The sequence below is a fragment of the Camarhynchus parvulus genome, chromosome 12 (assembly GCF_901933205.1).
Source record: "Camarhynchus parvulus chromosome 12, STF_HiC, whole genome shotgun sequence".
Lineage (NCBI taxonomy): Eukaryota > Metazoa > Chordata > Aves > Passeriformes > Thraupidae > Camarhynchus > Camarhynchus parvulus.
Genome location: NC_044582.1, coordinates 11,160,564 through 11,173,054, shown reverse-complemented (window position 1 = coordinate 11,173,054; position 12,491 = coordinate 11,160,564). Strand labels below are relative to the sequence as shown.

Below are 12,491 nucleotides of genomic sequence, written 5' to 3'. Positions count from 1 at the left end.
GCAATACATGACAGCCATGCCAGAGGCTGGCCAGGAGTGAGGGCAGCACAGTGTTGGGAAGCAGCCGGACAACAACAGCAGAGCTGACATGGTTAGAGATGAGATACAGCCAATCTTCAAGTTGCTGTCTCTGCCACAGACATCTAATGGCAGACAGAAAAAGAATCAAAGTGAGCTTCACACACCCACCTCTTCAGGTCCACGAGTGGGAAGAAACTCCCTCAAAAGTGCAAGATTAACTAAATTAGATTAGCAAAACAGAGATGAGCTGCAAGCTGTTCCTTCACACAAGAAGGGACCTCTCGCAGGCCATAAACTGGCAGCTCCTAACCTGGAATGGTTCCTTTTAATTAGGTCAGTGCTTTCCATGCAACATGCTGCACAAGACAGTATTTCAGAGCACATGGACACTCACTTGCCTGCCAGAGAAGAGTCAATACTGGAGGCAGAGCAACAGTCAGGGATCCTTCCCTTTCTTAATACGTAACTGAGACGAGTGCCAAGTGCCAACAGCTAGGCTCCATCCTGCCCCTGCTGCTCCTGCTCACCTGATGTATTTCCACACACCTAGGACTATTTGGGAAGCAGCTCATTTGCCAGCATATGCTCTTGCCTCAAACTGAAGCATTAAGTAGGTTCTGTATGTACAGGCAGACTGTGGCAACCTGGAGTAAAGGGCAGCCCTTCCCACCTTTGCGTGGGAAATATTGGCAAGCAGTATGGCACCCTGCCAAGCACTGCAAATCCTGGCTGAATCCCAGACAGTTATCTACAGGCTAGGATAGTGCCCCAGCAGCCTGTTCTCTGTGAGCACCATTTCTGATTGCAGCACACAGTCATGTGCCAGCCAGCAAGCCCATTTTGTGGCACGGTCATGCAGTAATTCCAGAAAACATTCCTGTAAACAATTCCTCTCCTGCTGTGGTCGCTACCCCAAGCTGTCACATTGCATGTACACCTTCCTAGTGAGGTGGCTGTAAGGAGCAAGACACACAGTGCACACACACCCTTCTCACTACCAACAAAACACCCAAAGCTAAGGGGCAGCAGCTCCTCTGTCCCACTCTGCTCTCACTGTGCTCCCTCCAGAGCCACAGCTCAGCCATCTGCAGCCATTAAGTAAGGGAGTTCTCTGTGACTGCTGGTCAAAGCAATTTAACTCCTCCAGATCTCGACTCTCTAGATCATAGTGCTTTGGGTTTTGTTTAATTGACTTAGCAAAAGCACATTCAACCAAAGATTATCCAGCTGCTAATCCACATTAGTGCTATGTAGACACACACTAAATCCCTGACACAGATATAGAATTTTTCTGCAGTGTCATGGTACGCTTAGACTGCTGGTGTCAAATACAAATACAGGAAAAGGTTTGCAAACTGCAACCCCACTGCATGCAGGGGGTTCAATCTGAGGCACACTGACTGCCACACTCAGAGCTCTCTGTAGAACAAGCAGCACCTTGTTCTACTCTGCAAATAGTCTATGTAATATCTTCCTCTGTGTTTGTCTTCTGCAGATGTGATCTTACCATCATGTTGAAATAAGCCAGAAAGACTGATAGGAATTGCCTTTGTACTGCTTTGCCTAACAAGAATCATCCTGGAATTTACTCAGGATCTCTGGATCAGAGCAAGATTCACAAGATGGGCTGGTAATGTGACAGCAGCAGCCTGTTGACATTGCCTGGCCAGGAAAAGGGCTTGGCTCCTAATGTCTGACTGGGCATTTGTGACCCCTTCTTTTAGGGCAGTCCAGTTCCCCCCTCCCAGGCCATGCTCATGTCTCCTGCTGACTTGCCTTTTTGTTTCCTCCAGAGCCCCCCTGCCTGCCAGCACCTGGACTGGGCTGTTGACCTGAACTACCTGAAGGACACCTGCTGGCATTTTACAAGCAACCATTTTAACCACTGCAGCAGAAGTTGAGGAAAGTGTTTTGTTGCTATGGCCACGCAGAGGATTAGGAAGTCAAGTACAGTGGTTTCTTCATCTCAAGAGCCTTGGGTGTTGACCTGCTAGCAGCACTGCAGGAATAAAGGTATTTTTGGCATCCTGATCAGTCTCTGTGCTCCTGCTTTTCCATCTTAGTACCACAATTTTTCAGGAGGTGAAGAGACAGAAATTACCTCTTCCTTCCATCGCAGTTCTCCACCCAAAATGGGACCCACTGTTTCCTTCAGGGTAGAAAATGGTGGCTGAAGGTACTGTGTTATCTACCAGACCAATTCAGACTACCATAGCTGAAGCAGGGAGACCAAAGGCCAAGTGGAATGACAGAACCTCTTTCAGGAGAAAACATACCATGTTTAGAATCCAGCAACTGCAACCCATGACAGTGTCTGATAAGGCAACCCTAACCCTCACTATAGTGCTCTTCCACCTACTCCTGTTTCTCCTCTTTGCTCTTGCAGAGCAATCTGGCTGAAGCATTACAAACTGCTTCTTCCTGAGCACTGCTGCAAGCTTGCTACCAGCAAGCACTGAAAGCCTGTCAGACCTTGGGAATGGCATGGGACCACACACAGGAATTGTGGCACTACCACTGTGAACAAAGCAGCTCCCAAGACAAGCTGTTTTCTTTCCAGTATTCTCTTCTCAGGAGATTCTTTCCATCTTACAGAAAATGCAGAGGTGGGCCCCAGCAACAATTCCAACCCCTCCTATTGATATCTCTCCCTAGGGAGAACAGTTACCCTCATTTATGAAAACTGTCAGACACTGGGGTTTTTCTCTGGAATCGTGAGACACTTGTTAAGAAAGTCTTATATATTTTCAATGCTTTACTTGTTTGTTATTTTATTTTCCATATGATGAGAGAGTACTCAGATTTGGCTGGTGGCTGGTTCAGAATCACTACAAAAAGACTTGTCAGAAAACCTGCAGAGGCTACACGAGCATATGACGCTGTTAACAGCAATCTCTTATCTCAGGGTCTCTTTATTCCATGCTGGCCTGAACACACAGTGTTTGCTCCACAGGCTCTGCTCTTTCTTCCCTAGGCCAGCTCGTGGCTCGACGCTGCCCTATCGCAGCGTCAGACTCCAGAAGAGTGCCTTTGCTATGGTGTGAGATTAGGCTCAGGTCCAGGGTCCCCATTCCTCAGCAGGAACACTCAGCCTTCAGGGCAGAATCCTTTGTGCTGGCACAGTGCTTCAAGTTTGCTCCCAGCAGATTCCTACCTCTGCTTGCCACCAGCACCCACTTTTTTCCAACCTGTGTCATCGGGAGGGTCAGGAGGTGAAAAGGGGGACAGGATAGAGGCAGAGTGAGGTCTGCTTGGTTTGAAAAGCTTCCTTCCTCAAACACCACAGCCATTTCAAACCCTGGTGGATGTGTTAGACAGAGAAAGTGCTGTGAGCTGCAAGCATGCAGGATGCAGAGATGCCAGAGCTCAGAGCTGAGGCATGCGCTGAGGACAGGCCTATGACAGCTGGCTGTTATCAGCACAGCTCCTTGCTCCTCTAGGGGCTCAGGCAGGAGCGTCTGTGTTCAATGGCCAGCACTTCAGATAAGGTCAGACTAGAGACGAACAGGCCTCCTGAGGTTTGTCTGTAGACACAAACACAGGTGCTCCAGTGTTTCCAGAGCCATACAAGTGCAGCCCTGCACTCCCTTTACCAGACACTCATTTTGCTGAGAAATGCCCTGCTCCCACCTCACCTGGATCTGGGCACTTCTAGTGGGCTGCTTCCAATCCTCAGGAAGTTATCAGAATGTGTTGATGAGGAGGAGCTGGAGGACTTGACTTCAACCATCCCTGTGGAAGGCAGCCTGTCTTCAGACTGCTGTGCTCTGCTCCAGAGCACGGCTTGCGGTGACGATGCACAGCTCTTCCTCCTGAGGGACAGAGGACGTGGGTGAGAAAGCTGACTTTCCTATGTACTCCAACTAGGAAGCCTTTCCACCACAGGCTGGAGTTTAGCCCAGCAGCTACAAGCTCTTGTTTGCACTGAACCCGCCCTCTTCCCTCCCTCCCAAGGAACCATGAGTCATGGTAAAAGCTCAGCGAGGGGGTACACTGAGCTCAACCCATCTCAGCCCATTCTTTTATAGATCACCATCCACGTGACCTGCAAATCAGAGATGGGAGAATGCATCAGCCCACACACACACAGCGATTGCTTTGTTTAGTCTAGCAGCAAAAATGCCTTGAGCAAGGGGCCTCCCAGTGGGGAAAGACCATTTCAATCTGCTCCAACTCCTCAGTATCAGCCCAGGTGGGCGTTCGTGCGCACCGAGAGCGACAGGGACACACCACCAGTGTTATTTTCCCTTTCAGCAATTTCCTTTGGGCACCACTGACCACACTTCTGACCATGTGCTTACAGCTGACACTCACTCCAGAGGTAGGTACACTTCAGTTCTTTCTCTCTGTATGCTGACAGCCCAAACTGCTCTGGCTTCTTTCCTAGCCAGCACATTCAGACTCAGTCATGATTCACTGTCCATTGCTGCATCAGGCCTTAGCTCACAGTACCATCCAACTACATGCCAAACAACTACACATCTGGGACTAATTCATATCACTGCTGCTCCACGTTCAGAAGATTTTCCTTCTTACAGTTGTTTGGTTTTTTTTTTCCCCTGGAAGAGTCCCAAGAATTTCTCCCCTTCCAAGACCACACTGAATTGGACAAAGACGCCCCATGCACAAAAGTAAAAAAGAAAAATTCTAAAGCAAACAAACTCTAGAGGAACTCTTCCTAAAACAGGGAAAGGGATCTCAGCTTTGAGATCTCAAGCACTGTCAGCAAGTGCAGCTAAAGACAGGCTCATTGTACAGTGGAAAGTGCGATATCCTCCCTTCATTTCTTGAAGGGTGTCCACCCTCAAACATCACACCACAGCCTCTCCTAAGCTTTATTCATCTCATGTTATCATAGCTGCCAACATCTCCAAGTACAGCCTGCAGAAACAGGTCTGAACAGCTAAAAATCTCCCTGCACAGAGACTGTGAGGCCACCTGTTTTCAGGGCAACACAACAAAGTACATCCCCTCATGCTATGCAGAGCACAGCCCATCCAGCTTGTAGCAAGCCCTATGTATTCTCCAGACTACAGAGCCACAACAGCCTGCAGTAAAACACCCGTGACCAGTCTTCTCACTGAGCACTCATGGCAAGGCTCACAACCTTCCCCTTTCCCAAGCTCATGCCCCCAGCATGGCCCAAACCATCCCTGCAGAGCAGCTGCTGGCCCCATCACACCCTGAGATCTCCCACAGAAATAAAAGCAACCCAGAGTTAGGAAGCACATTGCAAAAATCCACACAAGCCCTGATCCACACAAGTGCAGCTATCTCCTCCAGCATGCTCTGGTCACTTCATATCTTGTAAAAAGCACACATAGGTTCTGTGCAGCAGAATCCAGCCTGTATGTCCTGAGCACTCAGAGCAACACAAATGCTTCCAGTTCACTGCCCTGCAGCCCTGCAAGTGGAAAGCTGTTGTCTACTCAGTGCAGTCACTTTGATGTGGATAGGTAGGCTCTGTGTGTTTAGAGGACTCTGTGTTGCTCACTTGGCAAAGAGTTTGGGACACTCCATCTCCATTTTGTGATTCTGCAGGGATATTCTCCTTTCCCTTCTCAGCACTTTAGACTGAACATACAATGTGCTTTAGAAAGGCTGCTGCCACTAGCATGGCTGCAAGCTCAGTCCCAGAGGACTTCAAATGCCTCCAGCACAACCCAGATTTAATTTAAAATAATTGCAATATAAAATAGCATCTTCACATGTGCTGAGGGAGAGGAGAGAAAAATTAAACTGAGAGGGGCAACCCTACAGCAAGGCTCTGAAATCCCCAAACAGCACCAGAAACTCCACAAGCAAGTCCAAAACCTGTCCCAGAGCAGCAGAGTTGCCAGACACCTTCCCCTCTTCCAGACAGCCACCTGCATCCCCAGGCAAGTCCTCTGTGACCCTCTATCAAGAGGCAGTACTGAAAATTCTGTATTCTCCCCTGGAAATGTCTCTAAGCAGTGCTGCAGGCAGGAACCTGCTTTCAGCTCACACGCCTCATGCTGGTAGAGGGGCTAAAATTTAGAGGGAATTCTTGGCCACCCAGCCCAGCTCCCACTAACTGCAGACACTCCCTGTGTATAATGTCTTTCCTAAACTCTGATTAAGCTTCATTTTAGGGCAGCTAAACCATCTCCACTTTTCCCTGGGGAGGCTGCTGTGAAATGTAATTTTTCTGGTAGTTTGGAACAATCTTTTAAAAGTAATGAAATCCTTTGTGGATGAAGTTTAACAGTGAAACTGGTGAAAATGAAACAAATGTGCTTTACTCTCATCTATTACAAACTTTGGAGCATCCCTGCAGAACCCTGACAGCCTTTTAACATGGGGTGGCCTCCAACTTTTGATGCAGAAGCTCTGGAATACAAATTGCAGCAAAGCTTCTGACAGCCAAATTCCTCCCCCCACTGTAAGGAATCCATGCTACAGAGAGCAAACCTGGAGGGCAAGACACTTCAGAAATATTTTTTCCATCAGGCCCAGAGCCAGCCCCTTCTGTTCAGCCCACCAAGTGGTTTTCTCCTCACCATGCTGCTTGAGCCTGTGCTCCTGCTGGCATCAGCTCCACTGCTTCATAGGTAAAGCTCCCAGCTGCTCCAGGGGAACTTTCCATCCCCAGGGAGAAGTCACTGCTCAGGCTCGTGGTGCTGCCTCGGTCTTTCTGCTCTAGAGAGAAGAAAACAGAGCTACCTGAAGACCAGCTTGGTTTCTCTCCCTTTCAGCAATACACTTTCCCATGCCCTGTGTTCTTGCAAGGCCCCACAGACAGCACACCCATTTGGGGTCATCCTGAAGTTGGCAACCCAGGCCCACAAGCAATGAGCCATTAGCAGCACCCAGGGGCACTGATGCTTGACACTCACTGAGCATGCAGATCTCTTCCAGGGTGAAGCCAGGCGGCAAACTCTTCCTTCTGGGGAAGGAAAGACAAAGTTACCTCAGGCACACTCCAAGGCAGGCTGGCCACAGCCAGGTCTCTGTCACACACAGCAGATCAGAGTAGTGGGGAATTAGCTATGCAGGGGCAGAGGGGAGAGGATGGGCCAGTGTGCATTGTCTGACTCCTAACAGTCCCAACCCAAACTCCCTATGCTTTTGAGAAGGTGGCAACAGGCAACACTGCACATGATGTGCTTATTCAGAGCATCCAGGGTGGGCTTTGCTTCTTTCTGTCCCTCCTGAAGTAAGAAGGTTTTATGCTGGGCAGCCTGTTACAAACCAGCCACCCCTCTGTGCCCACCAGTGCCTGATGGAGCTTGCTGTGCAGCCTGCTTGAGCCAGAGCACACACCTCTGGGCTCACCTGTGCTAAAGCAGCCACGGACAGTCATTAGGCAGAGAGCACATTTCAGCATGGACAGTTTTTCAGAGCACAACGTGGCATCTCACAAACCTCGGCCCCGTTTTGCAGCCTTCAGAGTGCAGAATAAATTAAAGAAAACTGGGCCAGGACACCAGGGCTTCCATCTCCCCAAAGAAGCAGCACTAACAAGCTCCCTGGCTCTGTAGCCCATGCAGCAGCAAGCACAGGCTCCTTACCTCTGTGACTTCAGAGCAGAGAACTCCTCAGAGGTGATGTGCTTCAGAAAATTGAAGCAGAAAAAGAAAATCTGAGCAAAGGGAAAGAGAAAAGCGGTTCAGGAATGAACCCGAGGCTCCATGCAGCCTCTTATCTTGATGAGGAGGTGCTGGCAGGAAGGAGATAGCAAAAAATCTGCAGCTACCAGCCTCCAGTGTGCCATGGGCTGCCACCATCCCATCCTGGGCCTTCTCTTCCATGTAAACTGCCCCTCTGCTCCCTGCCACGGGGAGGCCCAGAAAGGAAGGGGAACAAGAAGTCTCCTTATCAATGCCTTGCACACATGCTGCAAGCCCACAGCAGGTACTTATGCCATCAGTGCAGAATAGAACCGAGATGGCAGCAGCTGCTCATACCCCCAGGTGAGCAGCAAACCCAGCAGGACTTGCACGGTTAGAGCCACATGCTCCATCTCAGCAGCAGACCAGTACCACCTCTGGAAGCATGAGGCACCTACAGCATTTGTGGCCCCAAGCTTGTGCCCTGCCACACCCCAGTCTGCTCTGCATCACTCACCCCACTGAGCCTCTGCCACCTCACCCACCCGTGCAGAGCTGTGCCCTTGTCCTGGGAGAAGAGGGGAGCAGGGAGTGCCAGAGGCAGTCAGGCACCCCCTCTCCTGCTGCAGATACTGACTCCGCCCATGACCAAGCAGCCACCAGAGCACAGCTCTCAGGCTTGAGCCAGCAGAACTCCAGGAAAGGAATGAATAGAAGGAATGATACTGACTCTTTCAGGGGATTCTGTACCCCTGAAAGATGGAAAATAGGCCAGAGTCATGTCTCTGCTGTTTGAAGGCAGAAGATTCCTTAGTAAGGTGAGAGTTTGAGGAGCAAGGGAATAGCAACAGGGTTAGACACACACCCCACCTCTTTTCTCTTCAGAAATGATAGTGCACTATACTGCAACTATAGTCAGAGCAGTCTTTTCTTGTTGTTCAACAGCGAAAGATTTTGAAGATAATTACTTCCACTAATTTTAAGGGTCCCCAGACCCATATGCGCACCCACAGACACATCCCACCAAACTCACACACCAGAACCAGCACAAGCTGCTCCATGAGCCTGTGATCACATGCAAGCCAAATGCAGCAGCAGCACCCAGGCAGGAGGACTGGCACTCAGGACAAGCACACAAGACTATCCAGCTTTATTTTCAATGAGTCACACACCTTAAGCATCCTTCTCACTGCTGAGCTCAACAACAAGTCCTAGCACCCTCTGATGTGGGGCCTGAACACTAATGGCACAGGAGAGAAACTGGCAGGAGCAACACCCCCCAACAAAACTGCAGCCTGAGAGAGAAGTAACCCCACAACTTATGCATCACAAAGTGACAGGGCAAGGCTCTTACCTCGTATTTCCAGCACCTGAACAATCTTTTTAGAGCCCAGCCACACCACTAATACTACCAGGAGCAGGCAGTGAATGCTGCTACCATAAACAGCTATCCTGAGAACACAAAGCAGTGCTCAGCCACTGCCCCAGAGCAACACTCACCTCTTCTCCTTTACTGAGTCGATCGACTAACATGTGCCTGAAAGAGAGCAAGGGAAGCTCAGTCACATGCCAGAATCAGCAGAAGAGCACAAGCTGTCAAGAACAGCCAGATGCCTGAGCCCTTAGGCAAAAAAAAAAAAAAAGGCATCAGCCCTTCTTGTCCCAGCTCATTGGGACTTGCTCAAACATCAACCTTTGGCTGTGAACAAACATCAAAATGACCCCTCAAGGCTTTTCCCCTGTTGCACAGGGATGCACATGTGAATAAAACTTATCATGCCTACCCGAAGAGAAACCAGTCATAGGCCACTGTCAGGTAGAGAATCTCAGATGGCTCCAGGGACGCGTGGATCAGCCCATCCTGCAAAGCAAACAAAGCCTTCAGGCAGCAGCCCTGGGGACCAGAACTTGGGAATTCATGATCTGCTGAAAACTGTCACAGTGATCCAGGGTGCCCATCTTCCTCTACCTGCCTGTGACACCACGTCCAAAGGAACAGTAGGAACATTAACAGCTCCACCACCACTGCCTGGTGACAGTCACTCACCCTCCAAGCAATGAGCCCCAGAAACAGAGGAGGTCAGCCAGGTACTCACAGCCCATAAGGAGAGGCGCAGTAAGGAGATGAAGAGAGGCGTTCGATCCCAGCCGGATATACAGTGCACCAGGAGCCCGCTGTCATCTGCTCCAGGGGCAGGAAGGAGAAGGGAAAAAAAGGATGTTGGGTTTGAAAGGAATGATTTCTTTATGGCAAATCTGTAGAGACAAGCTACTCTCTGTACCCACAGACCAGGCTCAAGAGCAGAGCTCAGCCAGAACATTCTGTCTTAAATACAGCAGCCAGCCAATTGCTCAGTGTGTCCTGGGCTGTCAGCAGCACCAGCTGATGTGCTGTCCTTGTCCTGACAGCTGCTCAGGACACAGAGTCATTAGGTATGAACATCACTTTACTACCCTGAACATACAACTCCCCAGCTGTAACTCACTATCACAATCTATTCCTACACTGGTAAGAAAACAGCTCCAACTGAACATTTTTTTTCAGTCTCACTACTCTTCCTACTGCACACTGAGCAGAGACACGCACAAGGCTCCAATCCTACACCCTACAGAAAACCTGCAGTGTGTCCCAACACAGCTACTGCAGGAGACTATAGCTGGCCATGCTGTCAGAGCCAGCCATGGCTCCCTCCATCAGTGCTAGGTCACAGTGCCCAGAGGGAATGGGATGCCACACAGGGCAAGAGACACTCTTCAAAGAGTTGGAGTGTCCATGGTGAAAGGGGATGGAAGGGGCTCTTAAACAGGCACCAAATGAGATCTTGTGCTGGCGAGACAAAACACAGGTAACCAGCAAAACAAGAGCAAGAGTCAAAAAGCAAAGACACAAGGTTCCTTTTCTTCAGGTTTAAAGTAGTCAAACAATAGGCTAAGTTTTCAAATATCCCTTCATATTCAGGAGGAAAGGGTTTTCAAGGAATCAGCAAGTCCCTCTCTAAGAGGGCAGTTGGAGTTCTGAGATGGTAGGACCATCATCCTGTTTTGAAGGGAGAGAATTAAAAGTGACTTCTGTACTGGGAGCTGATCTACAGTGGCACTAATACCATCAGCTGTTCTTCCAGGGACAGTGACTGCTCCAGTTACACTGCTGGGAGCAAGGAGTTTGCCTTACCATCACTATTGATAATGGAGATCAGCAGCTTCAGGTAGTTCTGTGTCTGCTGTACGAGGTCCCAGCTCTGCAGAAAGAGGAGTGTTGATGGTAAGGGTCTGCCCACAGCCAAAGGCTGCTCTGCAGCTCAGAGCTGCTCTATCCAGAACAGCAGCAAAGCAGAAATAACCACATGGCCATTCCTCAAAGGGACAGACTTCCCCTTTGTATCAATCCCCCCATCCTCTGCAAAAGGCACTCTGGGACAAGATAACAGGTAGACAAATAAAACAATAAAAGGCCATCTCTACTGTCTTCCTAGGTGGCAGAGGAGCTGCTTTGCCTGCAGCCCCAAAGCTGCAAGCAGCCCCTGCTCAGAGAGGCACAAACACCTGCAGAGCACTGACCCAGTTCTGCACACGTGCACTTTTCCAAGTGGCTGAGCCACATTCCAGCCACGTGTGCAACACCAGCAGCACGATGGGAAGTGTGGGCCAAGGCCAGAGGCCTGTTCCCACAACCCAAGCACTTTGCTCAAAACTCTGTGGTCCTTGAAAATGTCCCCAGTTGGCTGCTGACCCTCACCCTCCAGACAGGCACTGGACTTCTTCAGTAACCCCCAAGTAGCAGTAGAACTATAGAAGGGCTCTGAACTCAAGAGAACTCCAGCACTACAGGACATACAGGTGAACAACATCAGAACAAACCCAAGCTTGTCACTTGACCATCACATCATGAGCAGATGCAGGGAAATTCAGTGGTTTGATCAGAATCAGGACTAGCTCAAGGGAAATAAGATAGCACTGACAAGGAAAAAGCAGAGTGGGACACATTTCATGGCAGAAGTGTTAGTGGTGCAAGTGACATGTGACCACAAGCAACAGAACCCTCACTGTGTGCCTGCATGTGTGCACATCTGTGTGTAACCACACTGAAGACTAGAGTCAGACAAAGAGCATATTGCTCAACCATGAAGCCTGCAGAGCCACAAAACATTAGGCAAACGGGGAACACAGTCAGCCTGCAGCAGAAAAACACATAATTACAAAATCTTTTATCTGCCCAATTCAATCCATCTTCTGCTTATTTTAGAAGGCATCATCCAATTATCCAGTCTGATCTCTCTGTATCACGAACCAAAAAGTTTTCTTCAGTTGCCCCACGTAAAGCCTGAGGCTTGCACTTGGCAACATCTTTGCCCAGAGAAGCATCTCAAATAGGGGTGACAGCTCATTACTCCTTTGGCAGCATGTTCCAGCAGATTATCCTCAAAAGTAATATGCAAGACTGCTTGTCCTTATCTGAAGGCTTGATTTCAGATGCAGATATTGCTTTCTGTATAGCTCCTCTTCCCCAGATTGAACAGTGCTTTAGAATTACTATTTTCTCCCTAAAAATGTACTTATACATTAATCACCTTAGTGATTACCTAAACAGACTGAGAACTTCAGTTTTGAGTGAAGCATGTTCTCCAGGCCTCAAATATTTTCTGCATCTATTTATTACACCCTCTTCAATTTTTAATATCCTTTTTAAAATATAGGCTGCTCAGTATTCTAGTGAACAAGTTTCTAGCCATACAGAAGCTCTACTTCTATTAGTTCTGCTTCAACTTTTCTGTGATTCTGCTTATGCTGGCACTTAAGCAGTATTTACATCACTGACAACAAACACTGGCCCAGCACAGGGAGCTCTGCTGGTTCTCTGGTGCTTCCAGCCACAGGGCACAATAACATGACATACTCCAG

The 12,491-nt window shown here is 49.1% G+C and overlaps 1 protein-coding gene across 2 annotated transcripts in view; it reads right to left on the bottom strand.

Annotated features, from left to right (window-relative positions):
* MTMR14 (myotubularin related protein 14) overlaps positions 1–12,491 on the bottom strand; it is a 31,261-nt gene that overhangs the window by 6,717 nt on the left and 12,053 nt on the right. For both annotated transcript variants that reach the window (XM_030956940.1, XM_030956941.1), the window contains exons 10-17: positions 10,765–10,831; positions 9,689–9,774; positions 9,377–9,453; positions 9,093–9,129; positions 7,554–7,624; positions 6,879–6,928; positions 6,543–6,681; positions 3,657–3,833 (exon numbers count right to left, since the gene is read on the bottom strand). In XM_030956940.1, coding sequence (XP_030812800.1) covers positions 3,657–3,833; positions 6,543–6,681; positions 6,879–6,928; positions 7,554–7,624; positions 9,093–9,129; positions 9,377–9,453; positions 9,689–9,774; positions 10,765–10,831 — 704 coding nt within the window. The remainder of the gene's footprint in view (positions 1–3,656; positions 3,834–6,542; positions 6,682–6,878; positions 6,929–7,553; positions 7,625–9,092; positions 9,130–9,376; positions 9,454–9,688; positions 9,775–10,764; positions 10,832–12,491) is intronic.